The sequence below is a fragment of the Miniopterus natalensis genome, chromosome 7 (assembly GCF_054644295.1).
Source record: "Miniopterus natalensis isolate mMinNat1 chromosome 7, mMinNat1.hap1, whole genome shotgun sequence".
In the NCBI taxonomy this organism is placed as follows: Eukaryota; Metazoa; Chordata; class Mammalia; order Chiroptera; family Miniopteridae; genus Miniopterus; species Miniopterus natalensis.
The window spans coordinates 13,822,739-13,842,052 of record NC_142087.1 but is presented as its reverse complement, the minus strand read 5'-3'; the positions used below and the strand labels follow the sequence as shown (position 1 = coordinate 13,842,052).

Sequence of the window (19,314 nt, the reverse complement as noted above, 5' to 3'; positions counted from 1 at the left end):
TATTTTTAGGTTACTTAGACCAATTTAAGATTGTTTTCAATATGATTGACTATTCCTTTTTAACCTAGTTTGATTATATGACCTGTTCATGATATCCTGAAGCTCATGTTTCATTTATAAAGGATCTGACGGGTGACGGAGATGGCGAAGGGGAAGATGGAGATGGTTCCGACACTCCAGTGATGCCAAAACTCTTCCGTGAAACCAGGACTCGGTCTGAAAGCCCAGCTGTAAGTCCTCACCCCTGAGCCAAGGCACCACCTCCAACCACTCATAGGCCTGTATAAAAAAACATATTTTGGATCTCCTGGGGGACTTTGAAGAGAGGTGAACAAATGTTTTGACATTAGAAAAATGATAGCAAGGCTTATGAAATATCAGTGTGAAGGTTTTCTTTCACATGGTAGTTTTTAAACTCTTAAGACACTCTTGGGAAGTGCCCATGGGTGATAGAGTTGGCATGTGGGTGGCTCAGTGCCAGTTACCTATGAGAGTCACTTCTGTGGGTGGATTCTGTGACTTGAAGGTCTGGAAATAGAAGACATTTATTGCTCTCAGTCAGCCAGTATGTTCAGAGAGCCAGCTGGCACTTGGTGACCATTGCAGCTGCAATTTATAATCCACTCTGTGCTAGGGTATGACATGTATCCTCTTTTTTACAGATGAGAGAAGATTCTGATAACTTATCAAAGGTTCAACATTAACTCTTGTGTAGGATTCCAACACAGGTCTCCAACTCCCAAGCTCATGCTGCTTTGAGAAAGGAGCCCAAGGGCTTCTCCATCCTGAGGATCCAGGACCTTCCTGAAGAATACAATAATTACTCTTATGCTTTTTGGAAGAAAAAAAAATTTTTTTTGGTTTATGGATTTTATTTTTTGATTCAATTTGCAGGTGCCAGTTTCAGCTGCGGCAGGCAGTGGGACCTCTGTGGATTGTCCGTCAGCCCTGCTGGCTAACCTAACCCCTTATCGCATCAACGGGAGTTTCTGGGTGGGAAGTTACCAGTCTAGAGTCTCCCTGGCACCCCCACTTACCCACCTCACACACTTCTGTTGACCTGAGGCTACCTCTGTGCCCAGACCTCTCAGCCCCCTGCCTGAGCCCACGTGCCTCGGGCAGTCACCAAAGGCCTCGCGTTTATCCTCTTGCTTCCAGGTGCGAACCCGAAATAACAGCAGTGCCTCTGGCCGGGAGAGGCACAGGCTCTCCCTACGTTCTACCCGAGGCCGGCAGGGCCGCAATCACTTGGACGAGTCCCCCATGGAGTTCTCAGCTACCAGGGTTGGTTCCCCGGATGCTCAGCCCCCTGCCCCCGTCTCTAATCGGAAGGTCTGCTCACTGCATCACTGAAGGGGGCCAGTGTATAACCCTAACTCGCTTCTCTTCTTCATGCTCCTCTCTTTTTCAGGGTCTTGCCTTTCCTTTCTCTCCTGGGTGCTGGGTAGGCTTCTCTCTTAAGCCTGATGACTTGTCTCCTGGCCTGATCCTGGATGGAACTGTGGCGGGAATGCAAGAATTACCTGTTGACTGGGTTCTTGCCCCTCCTCGGAAATCAGCTCGAAACCACTGACTTCCAGAACTGTCTTGTCTCTCTGGTGTCTTCATGACTGTCTTGAGGCAGCCCAGGGCTTACAGCAACTCTGCACTCCAGTTGCAAGGTTGGGCACACAGTCAGCACCTAGGAAGCCAGTGGTCCTCTCTGAGCTTGGCTCTGGGAGCCTCTTGGCATCACTCATCATAATTTTACCTTTGTCTTCAACTGTCTGTTTTGATGGAAGCGGCTTTGCCTTCTCCCACCACTTAAGCGATACTTGGTCCTGGAAAACCATTCTTAGTGGTCTCTGTGCTCTTTAACTCACGTCTTCCCTCTTTCTGCTTGCCTGGGAAGCAATTGGGGGTGCCACTGGTCTCTGGTCACCCACCTGGTTTGCTATGGCCCAAGCTGTGTGTCCTTCTGTCCACAGTCCCTGAGGCGGCGGGCAGCATCAGCAGCAGGCACGCCGTGGCCGTCCCCCGACAGCTCCTACCTCACCATCGACCTCACAGATGACAGTGTGCTGCCCCAGAGCAGCAGTACCCCTTACACCCGCCTGGCTCAGGACAGCCAGCAGGAGAGCTTGGACTCCTCACAGGTGTATGCCGAGGGCAGAGATCTAGACGGCACTGAGTATCAGGTACCACTGGGAGGGCGTGAATTTAGGAGAAAAGCAGACTGTTACCCAGAGGGAACTATTACTACAATTTTTACCTCTTTTGCCATAATATTTGAGTTCATTCTTCAAATACATTTCCCACGTGTAACATGATCCCATACCGTTCTTGTCTCCCAGACACATCTCAAGCACTTGATTCCTCATTTTCTGAACATTACATATTTATACCTAGAAATGTATGTACTTTATAAACATATTTATACCTAGAAATGTTTATACATTTATAATAAATGATTCTGTTGATTGTAGTATACATATAATTGATTGGCATTTTTCACCTATCAGGAACTAGGATGTCTCACTTTCATGTCTGTAGTCGATTGTATTGTATAATTCATCTCGTGTTCATATCAACACACAGCTTGTTTTTAACTCAGGCATGCTGCATATCTAGTACATACGTATGTGCATATATCGTGTAGAAATCCTTTATTCTATGTACTTTACTTTGGAGTAGATCATACTATAGATATATTTTAGTAACATGCTTATTTTTATGGGTACCTCACATTTTATGACAAGCTATGGGAAAAGGGCCAAAATGATTTCTTTTGCATTTTAATGGCTTTGTGATATCCCATCTGATGGCCTGTGCTGGGAATATTCAGCTGATGGTCATTTTACTCTCATCTTATTTCCTGTGAATTTTCAATTGATAGTTTCTCATTCCTAGATGCTAGGTTAAATGTTACAGATCTAATATAATAAATCCCATGTTCCTATTAAACTACCAATCCTGCTGATGCACTGCCCCTTATTTTTATTTTTGAATTTTTATTTAATTTAATTTTTAAAAGATTTTAAAAATTGATTTTAGATTGAGGGAGAGAAACATTGATTTTCTTTGAGAAAAACATCGATTTGTTCTATGTATTTGTGCATTCATTGGTTGTGGCTTGTATGTGCCCTGATCTGAGATGGAACCCTCAGCCTTGGTGTATTGGCACCAACTGAGCTGCCTGGCAAGGGCCCACTGCCCCTTATTTTTAAGCCATTCTCACTTACAGTTTTTCAACCATGAAATGTTCGAGGTGGGTAGATAATGTTCTGAGGAGGTCTCCCGGACACTTGAAGGAAGCCCCAAGTAGGACCTTGAGGCGGTTGCCATTGGGGTCAGTGGGGCGGGCAGGAGTTTTCCTTGGCCCACGTTGTCTGTCTCATTAGAATTCCTTCATGTGGTTTATCTTCTAGGATGGGAAGGAGTTTGGAATAGGGGACCTCGTGTGGGGAAAGATCAAGGGCTTCTCCTGGTGGCCTGCCATGGTGGTATCTTGGAAGGTCACCTCCAAGCGCCAGGCCATGTCCGGCATGCGGTGGGTCCAGTGGTTTGGCGATGGCAAGTTTTCCGAGGTGAGTCCAGGGTAAGGCAGGCTCTAATGGGCCCGCACCCCCCCACAACGTTTTCTGTCCTTTCTGTTTGCAGTTGCCTTTTAAGATAACAGCCTGTGACTTGCTTTTTCCAGATGGGTGAGGCTATGTTTGACTCTGTATCTAGGAGGAATAACAAATTTTCCCTTGTGAATTGGCTTAAACAGACACACACAGGGTCTTGTGGGGCCCAGAGCTCAGTCTTAGAGGAGACAAAGAGCTGGAAAGTCCTTTGGGTCCATGGCCACTTGGTCTCTGTTGGTTTTCTTTTTCTGGGGCAGAAACAGGAAGGGTGGTCTCTCCCTCTGAACCTAGTTTAGCCCTGGAGAGGTGGCAGAGAGGTACCTCTGACTAGCCCTAGAGATTTTCTGGTGACGGTAATAAAAAACTTTGCAGTTGGTTATTTCAGGGTTTCTTGATTGTTGATGTTAGCTATTCTCAGTTCATCTTTCTGGAGAGTCTTCCTGTAAGAGTGATATTAAACATGAATTAGGCTGTTGTGATTCTTACATCCAGTTGAAAGGCACATTCTGAAGTCTCCGGGTTTTTAACAGAATGGTGCAGACAATAGTTTTCTTGCGATGGAATGTCTAACCTTCAGTATGTCCAGAGGTTAGGTGAGGACACAGCAGGTTGGGTCAGGATGGAGGCAGATGTGGGAATGAAAGACCACCCAGTACATTTGTTGGATTTTCCCTCAAGTTGAGGTTCTGGTTTTCCTGTGAATTGGGTTTCCTTTGGGCTATTTGCCATAAGCACTGAAGTTCCCAAGGGCAAGTCTCCCTGCCTGCTGATGTCCTCATTGGCCAGCAGAGGGAGCAGAAGGACACACGTCCAGGCCTCTGCCCTCCCTGAAGCATCTAAATGTCGGTATGTGGGCAATGACTCCTGTGAAATGAAAAAACATGGATTGTTTGTCACTGCTTTGGCTCAATGAGACACCAAATGGCACTTTGCAAGATTGGATCTGATGCTAATAAGATGAAGTGTCGGACTGTTGGCGTTATGGGGGGGGCTTACATGCGGGACCCGGTGCTAAGCCCGCATGTTGCATTGCAGCAGTTTGGCCTTGGGAGCAGCATCTGCATTTCAGGGCACAACTATGTTGAGCCCCAGTTTCTTCTAGCCCTAGAATGGGTGTAGAGTTGCCTGGTGACAGGAACACCCACCTCATGGGACCGCAGACTCGAGGTGCAAAATAGATGTGAGCGGGAGCACGTCCCATGGAGAATGAAGCATCACGTGTGTCTTTTCAATTTGAACAGCACCCCAATCACCTAGTTTCATCCCTTCCCACTGCAGCCTGATTGGTCCCCGTGTGACCTTGGGACTTGCGACATGAGACTTTATGGATCTTTAGCCCCAATAGAAGGCAGATATCAACAAATCACAAGAGCGAAAAAGTGTTTTATGCTGTGCCAAGCACTGTTCTCTAAACATACAAAGTTCAATTAATAAAAGTCTAAGTAGTACTCACAGCTATTTGTCACACTCCCGAAGGAGGGAAGAGCATGTGCAAAACCTGGTGTTGAAGCATCCACAGAGAATTTCAAGACTGAGGGGCAAGGGGCCCACACCAGGGACCATGTGGATCATTTGCTCTTAAAATATATACAGATTCAGGGCGCATCTAATTGTGTGCACTTGGAGCAGCATCTCTCACACTGGCAGTGTCATCCACACCTGGCAACCAGGTGCATCAGGAGTGTATACACCGTTTCTATTTTCTCCTTTTATCTTTTCCTTTTTTTTACTCTGAACTTGATCCCCTGGAATAACCCTGTGAGAGACAGGGCACCCCAGAGGCAGGCTGTAGGTGGATGTTGATGATGTCTTTCTCTTTTAGGTCTCTGCAGATAAGCTGGTGGCCTTGGGGCTATTCAGCCAGCACTTTAATCTGGCGACCTTCAATAAGCTGGTCTCTTATAGGAAGGCCATGTACCACGCTCTGGAGGTAACACGGTGGTGGGTGGTGAGGACCTGCCCCCCAGAGGAGGGTTAAGACAAGAGACATACAGAAAGCCAGCTCAGGCCACAGTGTAACCAAGGATGGCTTGGAAGGGACAGGGCCGCCAGGCAGGAGGTGAATGCAAACATGCTGGCCTAATGGGCCAGGCTGGGAAGGAAAGGAAGGGATCTGAGGCTTCCTCATGACTCTCAGTACCACTTCAGCTCCCCCCTGGTGGCTCTCTTAGTATATTGCTGACCGAGTTAAGAAGGAGGAGCACTGGAAAGTGGGGGACAGTGTTTACAACAGTGAATAATGCCTTTCCAGAGCCATTCAAACCTCCTTCCTTTTAAGTGGTGCTGTTCGAGGCCAACACTGGGCAGTAGCTGAGGACAGCTGTCTTTTCCCTTGTCTGTGGGATCCATCAGGCTGTATCTCTTTCCCTTTACCTTGACTTGGAACTGAAAAGGTCAGTGGCCTTTGTCCAGCATTTATGAGCCAGCCTCTGCTTAGTTAGGAATCCTCATGGTGCTTCTGAAATAGGACTTAACACTTGACACCTCCCCATCTTCATTAGGAAAATAAACCAAGCAATCTGGAGCTTTCTTAGAGTTGATAATACTTCTCCTATATCTAAAAGCAGCAGAGCTAATTCTGATCCTTTGCCCTCTGAGAGGGAGCTGACCATTTAAGTTCTCTGCAGGCAAACGGTCATATTTGGTGCCTGCATGGAAAGACTTCACTCTTCCCCTGTAGCCTCCTGTCTATCCCCCTGCACGGTCCACTCCTCCCTGTCACATACCATACCCAGGACAGCTGCCTGGCTATGAAAGGGCCCAGTGTGAAGGGGAATGCAGGCCCCAGCTGGGGGAGTCCCTGGGTGCGGCCTGGCGAGCACCCACCCCTGCTGTTCATCACAGACTCGCCTTTATCTTGCCAGAAAGCCAGGGTGCGGGCTGGCAAGACCTTCCCCAGCAGCCCCGGAGACTCGTTGGAGGACCAGCTGAAGCCCATGCTGGAGTGGGCCCATGGGGGCTTCAAGCCCACCGGGATCGAGGGCCTCAAACCCAACAACAAACAACCAGGTGGGAATGGGTCCCTGTGGCAGCCTTGACTGCCATTGCTGGCGGGAGCACCCTTGGGAGATGCAGCCACCCCTGCTGCCCCTCACCCCACCCCAGTTTTCCGGCAACCAGCCAGTCTCGGAGACGTGCTTTTTCACCCTGGGAACCCCCAGGCTTTTCTAGCTTCCCTGGTCTGAAATTGATCTGTTCTGAAAACTTGAGTCAACAGGAGATCAAGATGGAATCTTCACTAGCACCTTTACTTTTAAAAGGAAAAATTAAACTCTGCTCATGGGAGAGAACTTGGAAGATATTTTTAAACAACAAAAATCGCAAACCCATGAGCCACCTCCAAAAGAGGCACAACCTATCTTAACATTTTGACCAAGAGCATAATTCATTCATTATAAGATGTATAGTTTCACATTGTCACTTTCGGGAAATTCAGGATGCCTGAAGTCCAGGATTTGTCATATAATTCCTACATTTAACACAGTATTTTCTGTTTTGTTTTGTCTCTCCACCCCCCCCCCATAAAAAGTGGTTAATAAGTCGAAGGTGCGTCGTGCAGGCAGTGGGAAATTAGAATCAAGGAAATACGGTATTCCCTTCCTATCTTTTGCCTATGCACTATTTTCTCTGCACTTTCTTTCCATTTCTTTGCCTATACAGTGGTCACTGGAAAAGAAATCTCAACCTGAACTCTCGTCCGCCCCTTCACTCTCAACCTTCACAAGCCCTCCATCCAGGTTAACTTTGTTGGGTGTGCACATCCTTCCAACTTTTTCTGTACACTAGTTGGATTCCTGCTTTCCCTTTATTTTGCAAAATTAATCATATGAGCACTGTCAAATGTCACTAAAGAGTCCTTATGATTTTTAATAGCTGCATAATTTTCTTTCCTAGGGGCAGAGTCAAACTTAACCATGTCCCTTATAGATTACACTGTGTGTGTGTATATATACACATACATATGTGTGTGTGTGTGTGTGTGCATATATATATATATATATATGACATAAAATATAAGTGGAATTTAAAGAAATGTAAAGAATTCCTACATAACATAATTTTTAAAATGTTCTAATAGCCGCATTGAAAAGAGCAAAAGAAACAAAGGCGCAGTTAGTATTAATCATGCATTTAATTTAATCCAATATTTCCAACATTTGAGCATTTCCAACAGACAGGATAAATTTTAAGATATTTTGCATTTCCTTTTAGTTCTGTCTTCAAAATCTCATACTTTATGTGTTTTACAACATCTCAATTTGAACGCGAAATTTTTGTTAGAAATACTTGATCTATATTTTCACAAATGTCTAAGTTCCAAATTTTCACTCAGCCAAGTTCCAAATGAACTGGTTAATTGGATCAGTTGGCAATTTTAAATTTTTGATTAAAATTAAGTGCAAAGTACAGTTCCTCTGTCACACAAGTTATATTTTAAGTGCTCAATAGCTTCATGCGACTATCAGCCATGGTATTGGGTATCATGAACAAATGTTTCAGGTTTCAGCTGTGGATTAGCCTTTGTCTAATGTTCTTTGCACTGGGCCTAAACATCTAAAGCTGTTTAAAACCCTACAAACATGTTAGGTATGTGAGGGGTTTTGACTTATGTCCCATAGTGGGACTGCGTAATGCCCAATGTGGACCCCTGTCATGGCCCAAATGCAGCTGGCGCCCAGGCCTAGCATGGACCTGTCCCGGGCCCATCTTCTCCCTGCACCTCCTACCAGCCTTGGCTGCCGTCTCCTTCCCTTTCACAGAAAACAAGACTCGAAGACGCACAGCCGATGACTCGGCCACTTCCGCTGACTACTGCCCCCCACCCAAGCGCCTCAAGACAAACTGCTATAACAATGGCAAAGACCGAGGAGAGGAAGACCAGAGTCGAGGTGATTTGTGGGGTGTGAGGAGGCTGGGGGACCGTTATCACCCATTACCAGGGGGGCAGGCTATGAGGACTGCTCAGCAATGGGGTATGGCTTAATGGCTCAGTAAGAGGCTCCCTGACGCCATCTCACGCCTTTCCTCAACAGAGCAAATGGCTTTGGACATTGCCAACAACAAGAGCAGTCTGGAAGGTAATGCTCTCCCTCGCAGGCCTCGCTTCCCATCCTGGGTAGTGCTCCAGGCCTTTACTGCTTGTCTGCCCTGCCGGGGTTTAACCCAGAGCCCTCTGCCTTGACCTCAGGTTCAGGTGTGGACATCACCACAGTGTGACATTTTATAGAATGAGTTGCCCGATTTTCACCAAGACTGATTCTGCCCCTAATCTAAGTGAGCAGGAGAGGTGGGCTGGGGCCAGAGTGGATACTAGGGCCCTTTGGCCAGGACAACCCAAAACCTGAAGCCATGATCTATGGCATCGTGAGTCTTTCCAAACAAGAACTGAACTGGCTTTGAGGTAAAAGGTTCACGCACTTCATCGCTGTCACTCTCTCAAGCTAACTCGGGTCCCGTTGCCCTAGCTGGGAATTGCCACTGGAATCAACCTCTGCCCAGAATGCTACCAAATGGGATTCAGAACATGTGAGGCAGGACTGATGCTCCCTTGCTTCCCGCACTTGATGTCCTTTAGGCAACAAATGCTTATTCAATGGTTATTCAGTGCTGGGGAACAGAACAACCCTGCTCCTTTTTCCCAGAGAACCATAGGGAGAGCTTGAGTTTGGAGCAGCCCCTGATGATCCTGGAACCCTGACCCATAATCCTCCCACCCCAAAGGCACCTCTGCCCATCTGTCTGCTTCCTGGCTGGGGATGCTTGGTCTTTGCATTTTAAAGGCCCTGCCCACCTGGTCAGTGATGTGAATCAGTCCTGACCAGCTGGTGTGAAGGGAAGCCAGGATGGCCTAATAGTTAATGACCTGGGTTCTGGAATTGCAGTTATGGCTGTAGAGTATGGTCATTAGTAAGTCCTTTTATGATGTGACAGTGAGCAAATTGGTGTCACCGTGAATAGTCCAAAGTCCCAGTCTTTAAAGAGTCTCAAAGACTTTTGTACCAGGCCTTTGGAGCTTGTGCCTGTATTTGAGGGGCCCTTGCTCAGAGTTGTGTCCACGTCTGGAGTGGGGATGTTAGCCAGGGAGCATTGTTGAAAGGAGTAAGCATGAAGTGTCCTTGGTATATTGCTAGCTTGGTGTAAATGTTCAAGAACCTTAGACCCAAGGCTTTAGCAGCTGGCATTGGGTCCCTAGCTGTCACAAGCTGCAGCTCTGCGTGCCTGTCTTTCTTACAGACAGCTGTTTGTCCTGTGGTAGGAAAAACCCTGTGTCCTTCCACCCTCTCTTTGAGGGGGGGCTCTGCCAGACCTGCCGGGTAAGTCCTATCCCCACCCTGGACTTGGCGGCACCTTCCCTCTTCCACAGCTTCCCTGTAGTTCTCCAGAGAAGATCACCTGCATATAGCCATTGGGGAAGGTTCTAGTGAGGCCCTCCCTGGCCCCCATCATCCCGCCCTCTCCTCTGAGGACAGGAGCTGTCACAGAGGAGGCCATCTGCAGTGGCATACACATCCCAGCCAGTAGTTCCTGTAAAGGGCACCACGCCATCAATGCCCTGTCCTGCGAGGCAGCAGGGCCCGGGGTCCCTGGTCCCTGATTTGATAAGGGTTTCTCTCTGGCCACCAGGACCGCTTCCTCGAGCTGTTCTACATGTATGATGACGATGGCTATCAGTCCTATTGCACCGTGTGCTGCGAGGGGCGCGAGCTGCTCCTGTGCAGCAACACGAGCTGCTGCCGGTGAGCATCCGCCCATGGGTGAGACCCAGCGGGCCCCAAGGCTCCCAAGTCCTACCTGTGGTTCCTACAGCTCAGAAAAACTCAGGCACAGACTGGGAGTCAGTGGACCTGAGGACAGGGTCTAGAGTCACTCCTCTGCAGGGGTCATGGTTCTCATCTTTTTAAGACAAGGATGTCTGAGTTTGGGGAGCAGGGTGTAGAGGTCCCCCTGGAGATTAGCCACTTCTGGGGGTAGAGAGCTTTTCTGTGCAGAGCCTGTGGACCGAGGGTGCTGATATCCAAGGAAGAGGTTAGTGTTGCCCCCATCACACTGTAGGGCCTTCCAGCCCATGGGGAGGAGCAGCTGGGCCCCAGAAGGTTTCAGCCAGTGCATTCCTGTGTCCTGGGGGAGGAGGTAAGTATGTCAGACAAAGGCCTGATGTCTTAGGCCTCCCTTCTCTCCTCTCTCTGGCACAGGTGCTTTTGTGTGGAGTGCCTGGAGGTGCTGGTGGGCACAGGCACAGCAGCAGATGCCAAGCTGCAGGAGCCCTGGAGCTGCTACATGTGCCTCCCGCAGCGCTGCCACGGGGTCCTGCAGCGCCGGAAGGACTGGAACGTGCGCCTGCAGTCCTTCTTCACCAGCGACACGGGGCTTGAATACGTAAGCACAGGTTTCTGCGCCTAGCACCACCCACCACGGGAGTTGAGGGGTCTGGAATGCTCTGGAAGTCTGTTGGCAAGATTTCATAGAAAGGTCCTTTATACAAATGAGTAAGCACCTCGTACTTGATTGACATGTCCTGTGTACAGGCCTCAGGCTTCTCCAGAGGTTTTTCCTCCCCTCCTTCGTGGCCTTTCATGGATTTTCGAGGGCCTGCTGAAGAAATGGTTATAGACCTAACCAGGTCTTCTGAGTTACAAAGGAAGAGGGAAGAGAAGCCTTTGACGTAGTCTTTAATTGTAGTGGGAGTGGATTTTCCTGGGCTGTATTCTGTAGATATGTGAGGCAGGCCTCAGGCCTCTCCTGTTTAGGGAGACGTGTCCTTCTCTGTGTGTGCATCTGTCTCAAAGTCTCTGTGTTCCATGTCTTAAGGGTAGAATGGCCAGTCTGTGCCAAAGCTCCTGAGGGGATCCCAGCTAAGAAATGGCAGAACCCAGGGTTTGAGTCCCTCAGGAAGGTCAGCTCGCCCCTCCCAGAGGTCAAGCCTTTCCCCTGCACCTTGACCTCTATGACCTTCTTTAACCTGGCAGGAAGCCCCCAAGTTATACCCTGCGATTCCTGCAGCCCGAAGGCGGCCCATTCGAGTCTTGTCCCTGTTTGATGGAATTGCCACAGGTGAGTTTGGAATTCCCCTTGGGATGCTGCTCACCTGGTCCAGGTGTCTGTCCTCAATACCAAGCAAGACCCCTGGGGATCATCTGTCACCTGTTTTGAGAAAACGAATGGCTTCTTGTTTCTCTCCTCAAACCTCTCCACCATTTATTTCACCCACTTTGGTCCTGTTGCATTATTTTTTTTATTATATGCAGATGTCTTGGAAAGTTATTTTTTATTCCATAAGCATGGATATACTGGAGATTAATATATATTAATATCTCCATTTTCCCCTCCCATCCCCCCCTTCCTACATGTGTAGAATATGCATAACCAACATGCTTGTCACCCTTGGGAGCTTTCCTTGATTTATCCCCTTTAATCCTCAAAATTGCCCTGTAAAGCATTAGGAAGATCTCCATTTTACCAGAGCAGGAAGCAGTGGAAATGAGGTGCTATGCATTTAGCATCATTTGTGCTTATGTGTGTCCACCAGTGTCCACCTACCTAAAACACTGGCAGCTTTTAGTGACTCTCAGGTCCTGGCCAGCTGCTTGTTTCCCCACCCCGCTGGGTCCTACAGACCTGTTTATCCTGGCACAGGTAGCTCACAGTAAAAAACACAGCCTTGGCCATTGTCCCCTGACTTTGAGGTTATTTTCTAAACATGTTTTTAGTGAAGATTCCTGTCCTTGTGTCTGTGTTTGATGATGCTGGGGTGGTAGATGCTAGGGCGGTGGCTATAGACCTGTTAGTTTTAATAGGTCCTATCAGTGGGCTGTACCAGTTGATACATACTGATTTTCTTCACAAAAGTCCACACTCTGCGGAGCCTGGTATTGCCACTGTGTAGTTTCTGTGCCATCTGCAGGGGTTCACATGAGGGCTACCATGTTCTTGTTGGGTCTGGTCTGAGTTCTGGATCTGACGTAGAGTCACTGGAGGTGCATTTTGTGTCTTCCCAACCCCACACAGGTTACTTGGTCCTCAAAGAATTGGGCATCAAAGTAGACAAGTATGTCGCCTCTGAAGTATGTGAAGAGTCCATTGCGGTGGGAACAGTTAAGCACGAAGGCAATATCAAATATGTGAATGACGTCAGGAACATCACGAAGAAAAATGTGAGGGCAGCCTGCACCCCTGTGGACTCTGTACCACCCTCCCTCAGGCCCTGAGCCCCACGCATGCTCACCGCCTTCCCCTGGGTTGGGAAAAGAGAACCTGTGGCCATAGCAGGCGGGCTTTCTTGCCTGGTTACCTGGAACCCAGGCTGTCAGTCCCTGCACCCTCACTCCCATCCTCCCCTGAGACTGGTTTTCTCTCTCAGATTGAAGAATGGGGCCCTTTTGACTTGGTGATTGGAGGAAGCCCCTGCAATGATCTCTCAAATGTGAACCCTGCCAGGAAAGGCCTGTATGGTGAGCATCCCTTTGCTTTGGTGGCCCCGCGAGACCCTATGTGACCTGACTATTGGTCCAGCGGTGGCCTGAGAAGGAGCTATTTGCTTCCTGCTAGCCTTACCTGTCGGCTCTGTCCATGCCCCATTGAGAATCCTCAGTTCCCTGACATACTAGAAAATGTTGCACTGTGGGTAGAGGGAATGTAACGCATTGACCTCAGGTAGTCATTGGGAACCTACTGGTTTCAATGTGGAGGGTGGGTTTGACTTCGGCCATCCATCTTCTTTTGTGGGCTCAGAGGGCACAGGCCGACTTTTCTTCGAGTTCTACCACCTGCTGAATTACTCACGACCCAAGGAGGGCGACGACCGGCCCTTCTTCTGGATGTTTGAGAATGTGGTGGCCATGAAAGTTGGCGACAAGAGGGACATCTCTCGGTTCCTGGAGGTGAGGGGACCTGGGGTCCTGACTGCCAAGACTCCATGAGTGGGGAAGGCCCTGCTGGCAGTGAGGGTGGGGGGTTCTATGTTGGGAATGATTTCGGTTGTTTGACTGAAGATCTGGATAGACCCCAGAGTCACGGATTCCAGTTGGTTGATTCTCTTTTGTTCAATCTCTTTGGTTCCATTATTTTTGAGAAAAGCTGATCTCCAAGTTCATCATGAACCCGCTGAAGTCAGATGATGAAACCATCACTTACTTTTGGAGGCTTCATGAGCTTTGATTAAGCCTTTAACTCTAGGAAGCTTTTTCCTATCCCTATCTTGAGAATTGCTTCTTTAGGGCCTTGGGCAAGTTTGTTATCCACTTCTTAATATGCATTAAGCATTGTAGTAAATACTTGCATAATTTAATTTTCTCCAAAGCTTTACAGCTCAAGTTCTGTTACAACGGTTATAGAACTAGCTAGCTCTCTCATGCTGTGTGAAGCTGACAGATGGGTGGCACAGGAATATTTTTCCAACACTGCATTCCCATAACCAGGAGCTCGGCTTACCAGATTTTGGTTTGGAGCTGCCCTTGCCACCTGTGCATTTCATAATAATCTGGCCTGCCCCAGGGCATACCATCTCAGAACCTGCAGATCTGATCTGGTCTCTTTCCCACCATTAATATGGGGGCACTAGCTGTGTCCTTTAGCCAGCTTCTTGCTGAGAATTGGTCTGTCCCTTGGCTGGCAGGAGTCATGTGTCCTCCATAGCCAGGGAGCAGCCCTGTCACCTGCCCAGGTCAAGTCCCCCACTCTGGTTGCTACTTGGATTCTTCTGTGGGATCCTATCAGCTAGCTGTTCTTTCTCCCTACAGTGTAATCCAGTGATGATTGATGCCATCAAAGTGTCTGCTGCTCATAGGGCCCGATACTTCTGGGGCAACCTGCCTGGGATGAACAGGTAATAGGGGGCTCTGAGTGGGTCAGGTATCAGCCAAGTGAAATGCAGCTAATGGTGTGAGCTCGTCCCTGTTTACTTTTGCGAGACAGCTATGTTTGAGTATTCTAGAAGGAGTTGGCTCTGCTGAGAAATGGCCCCACCCTGGGCTTCCGACCAATCCCTGGTGTTATAGATTGACATCTGTTAAGATGTACAACTGCCTGGGAATCTCAGTCCAAGATTCCTCGGTCTGCTTCAACTTGTTTCCTGCTCTGCCCAGGGGCCTGGTTCTTACAGTGCTATGTGCTGGAGCAGACCGGTGTCTTCTCCCAGCCAGGGATGCTGGTGCTCTATACCCCACCTCTTCTCCCAGTTGCTTGTCCCATTGGGAAATGGAAGGAGATTGTTAGACATGCCTTTCTCCCTGAGATGGCCAAGCAGGAGGCAGAGCTGAGATGACAATTGGTAGCCCAAAGCCTATCTCCCTTAGATTTTCTTAACCAAGAACTTTCCTCAATTTTTCATTAGTTTTTTCATATTACTGAGGATTAGTTATCTTCTATATGTGGTTTCAGGGCTGTGTGGTGTTCTAATTAAGATACGAAATGGGATGGTAATTTGACATCCTAGACTTGCAAATGAGTTAAGCTTAAAAATATTCTCCTTTAGAAGGAAGTGTTGAAAGCATAAATAACTCTAGCATTTAGCCAAATGTAGACAGGCAAGAAGGTACTGGTGTAGCTGGGATGATTTCTCCCTGGGTATCTTGCATTTTTATTTGGCTGGTCACCCAGTCAGGTGATGCAGCGCCATGTTTGGGGTGAAGTGGGCTCGTTCACTCAACATCTGAGCTCTTCCTGTGGCAGTCACTGTTGTACATGCCGCCCGGTTAGTGGTAAACATATCCGATGTAAGTCTTCTGTCATGTAGTTCACATGCTAGTGGTGGATGGGTAGAGAAGACAGGAAATGATTTCAGGGTCATGGCTGGGGAGGGGGTGGTAGATTGGAAGAGTTGATGGGGGTGGCTTCTCATTCCAGCAAGGATCTGAATGTAGGAATGGAGCCGTAGTTATTTGAGAGAACATTCTAGGTATAAGGAAGAGGGCAAGGGGGTGGGGGTGGCAGGGCATTCACAGAGCAGTTCAGAGAAGAGTGTTCCTTATTTGGTGAGAGGCTGTGAGATGAAGACAGAGAACTCAGAAGTATGGGCCAAATTATGTGGGGCCTATGGGTCATGGTACCACGTAGATTTACCTTGGGCATTCACGGGAAGTTTGAAGCCGATGAATTGTGTCCTGGATTCATGGTAGTTTCTGGTAAAACAGATGAGAGTGGGATGAGGGCAGAAGTGAAAAGAAACAAGAGCTGGTCATAGGCCTTCAGAAAAGGGCTGACTGGTTATTGGGTGGTGCCCCAGGAGGTGCCATTCATACTCAATGCACCCTGGGGGGTTGCAACTCCGGGTTCTTTGGAATTTAGGAGGGAGGGATTAGATTCTAGATAATGTGAGAGTTGAACTTACAGGATTTGCTGATGCATTGGATGTGCTGGGGTATAAGATGAAAATCAGAGTCAGCAAAAATGCCACAAAGTTTGCTGTCTGAGCTGTGATGAGAACCAAGCTGTAACACTATAGCCGGCTCTATAGGGTTCTAGAATGATGACTCAGGCATAAACCAGGGGTCACAGACCCAACAGCCTGGAGATGACAAAACCTTAGTTTCTTTAGATCTAAATCCTAAAATAGGGAAATAGGTAGGTCTGAGCTGTGTCCTTTCCTCCAAATCCCTCATCTCCCTTGGGTTCTTAGGAAAAGCTGGGAATGGGGATAGGTGGCATTGGAAATGTGGAAAGTGAGGTCAAGGAAGACTGATGAATCTAGGGGAATGTTTTGTGTGATTCCATGGCCCCTCTTGCGAGCACCGTTTCCATTCTTACATCTGGTTTGTTTGTGACCTTGAAGTTCCTGGCACAGGGGCTGCCGAGGTGTTGATCAGCTGTGCATATGGAGCTCTTGATGGTTTCTGCTCTGGAACTGCTCAACCACTTTGATTCTAAAGCTCCACTCCCTTCTGGGTGCCTGTTTGCCTTTCTCTGCATGGTGCAAGTTACAAGGATAATTAGTGTTTTATGAACCACCTCCTGTCCTTCCTACCTGCACCCACTTTTAGTCCTTAGACCCTCCTGTGGCTGCATCCTTACCAGTAAGCGACCAAATCATGGCTTTGAGATGCTCTTTGTAGCAGGCAGACCCACAAAAGATCTAATCCAAGCTCCCAAGACACAGGTCTGGTGTAACTTGCTCAAGGTCATCACTCAGCAATGGGGCTGGGATCAGAGGGGCTCTCTTGACTCTTGCAGTCTGCTTCCCCAATCCTGCTCTACTCAATGGGAGCCTGGCTTTGACTGATACTAAAATTTGAGACGGGGTGCATTTATTCCTAGACATTGGGCTTGCCCCTTCAAGGGACTCGTCTGTCCCTGGCTTTGGCACAGTTTTGTGCTCATGCCAGGATCGTTTTCATCATGTATTTGTAGCAAATTCATTGCCAGAGCACATTTTGCAGGCTTAGGCCCCTCACTCCCACCTTGGGAGGTGCCTAGCCAAGGCCCATTGACAGGTTGTAGAAAGTAATGGGTTTTGGCTGTTCTCAGGCCCGTGATAGCATCAAAGAATGATAAACTCGAGCTGCAGGACTGCTTGGAGTTCAATAGGACAGCAAAGGTAAGGTGTGCTCACAAACAGTCTGCGGGAAACACACTTGGTGACCACTTGGTGACCTCCAAGTGGGGACTTGACCTTGGTGTCCAATTCGTTCCTGCCCCTCTCCCCTCCCATGTGACTCCTTGGTGCTGGGCCTCTTTCCCCACATAATTGTTCTGTCCTGCCTGTTAAGCACAGAGTAGGAGTTTCTTGATAAATAATCACTATATGAGCAAAGGCAACTAGACTTTCCAATCGTGAATACATACACCATAGAGACACAGAAGACTTCAGCTGCTCCTCCCAAGAAGTGAGTAATTAATACTTTTGCCAAAGGAAAAAAATGATCTGACAAGTCATAGGTAATTATACTAAGATGTCCATAAACTTAATTCTTAACGTTTATATCAAGCTAAGCTCCGCCAAGACCCTGGTTTGGTTGACCATGCTGTAATCGTGGGGAGACTGTTGCATTTTGCTTAACCTTGCCTGACCAGCAGCTCTGCTGCTCTCTCGGCACCGTGAGATCTCATTCATGGTCACGCTTCTATCTCTCGTTCCCTCTGAGGCTGGTACTTCCTGTGCACTGAGTTCTTGGCATTTGTGGGAAGCACAAAATGTATCTGTCTTTCCAATTCTCCTGTTCTTAATCCCTCTGGGAGCCCAGCCCTGCAACCTTCTCTCCCCCGCCCACTCCCCGCCTTCCCCTCCCCCACCTTCCCTAGGGCCTTGTGAGCCTTGACTCACCCCGGAACCCTTCACCCTGCGCTCACTCCATGTCGTTTCATCTCCAGTTAAAGAAAGTACAGACAATAACCACCAAGTCGAACTCGATCAGGCAGGGGAAAAACCAGCTTTTCCCTGTTGTCATGAATGGCAAAGAAGATGTTTTGTGGTGCACTGAGCTAGAAAGGTGAGCGAGGCTGCGTGTGGAGAGGGAAACAATGCAGACAGAAAGGAAGGGGAAGAAATGTGGTTAAGGCCAGCGGCACAAACTGGGCTTGCCTGCCTTTATTTTACGTGGACCCACTGACCTTCTTTCTATGTTAGTGGGGCTGGGAGTAATACCTCTTCAGGGTTAATCCTTATTTCCTGCCAGAAATGGTGGAAGGGTGGTGGTGGTGAGGAATCTGTGAAACATGAGGTCATTAGACAGCACCATCTGTCTGTGTTGGCTGCACTGCCCTGGCTGGCATCTGCCTGCCTCAACATGCTGGGACACTAGGATGTAAGAGGAACCAGCTAAAGAAAACCCCACTGACATGCCATTGCTCTTTCTCAGAAGATTCCTTCTGCCAACTTGGTCTTCTGTAACTGATTCCTACTTAGCCACAGTCTGCTTTCTCTATTTGTTTGGCTAAGTTGGTAGCTTATCCATTTTGATTCAAAGAACCAGCTCTTAAATTTCAGTTCTTCTATTCTGGTTTTAATTTATTTTTCTCATTCCTTTTATTCTTGTTTATTTTGTTCTTATTTTTGTTAGAATATTTTTGTTAAAAATGTAAGAAGGGCTATGAATTTTCCTCTCTACATTTTTGGCTACATCTTGAAGGATTTGATAGAGTATTTTCATTCCTGATATTTCAGTTCTACAACCAGTTTTATTCTTTAATAAACAGTAGTTTTCTTAGTACAAAAGTAATTTCCGATTAATGGAAACAGACTGGTGTTGTGGATTATTCTGTACAGTTGACCCTTGAACAACACAGGTTTGAACTGCTCGGGTCTACTTATACGTGGATTTTTTTCAATAAATATATTAGAAAATTTTCTGTAGATTTGCAACAAAACTGGCCGATGAATCATGTCGTCTAGGAATATAAAAAAAATTAAGAAAAGATTAGGTGTGCCATAAATGAATAAAATATATGTAGATACTTGTTTTATCACTTACTACCATAAAATATACACAAACTGACTGCTCATGTTATCAGTAAGGCTTCTGGTCAACAGTGACCTACCAATAGTTATCTTTTGGGGGACTCAAAGTTATACTTGGATTTTCAACTGCACAGAGTCGGGGTGGTCAGAACCCCTGACCTCCCCTGTGTTGCTGGGTCAACTGTCTCTTGAGACCCTAGCCTAACATGTTGGGCCAGAATTGTGATACGAGGGTTGGTGCAGATGGCTATCAGTATGTATTCAAATTAAAGCAGAGGCCCGAAGTGTCGTAACTTTACATATTTCTTTAATATCCAT

General features: G+C 47.6%; 1 protein-coding gene across 1 annotated transcript in view; it reads left to right on the top strand.

The window, feature by feature from the left end:
• Positions 1 to 19,314, top strand: part of DNMT3B (DNA methyltransferase 3 beta) — a 38,454-nt gene that overhangs the window by 16,830 nt on the left and 2,310 nt on the right. Inside the window, exons 4-21 of the mRNA XM_087818797.1 lie at positions 123 to 230; positions 1,159 to 1,284; positions 1,968 to 2,177; positions 3,408 to 3,566; positions 5,431 to 5,538; positions 6,473 to 6,617; positions 8,369 to 8,497; positions 8,642 to 8,686; positions 9,843 to 9,922; positions 10,233 to 10,345; positions 10,802 to 10,985; positions 11,576 to 11,660; positions 12,615 to 12,760; positions 12,967 to 13,057; positions 13,338 to 13,486; positions 14,345 to 14,430; positions 17,067 to 17,136; positions 17,910 to 18,028. Of these exons, the coding sequence (XP_087674923.1) occupies positions 123 to 230; positions 1,159 to 1,284; positions 1,968 to 2,177; positions 3,408 to 3,566; positions 5,431 to 5,538; positions 6,473 to 6,617; positions 8,369 to 8,497; positions 8,642 to 8,686; positions 9,843 to 9,922; positions 10,233 to 10,345; positions 10,802 to 10,985; positions 11,576 to 11,660; positions 12,615 to 12,760; positions 12,967 to 13,057; positions 13,338 to 13,486; positions 14,345 to 14,430; positions 17,067 to 17,136; positions 17,910 to 18,028 (2,153 nt within the window). The remainder of the gene's footprint in view (positions 1 to 122; positions 231 to 1,158; positions 1,285 to 1,967; positions 2,178 to 3,407; positions 3,567 to 5,430; positions 5,539 to 6,472; positions 6,618 to 8,368; positions 8,498 to 8,641; positions 8,687 to 9,842; positions 9,923 to 10,232; positions 10,346 to 10,801; positions 10,986 to 11,575; positions 11,661 to 12,614; positions 12,761 to 12,966; positions 13,058 to 13,337; positions 13,487 to 14,344; positions 14,431 to 17,066; positions 17,137 to 17,909; positions 18,029 to 19,314) is intronic.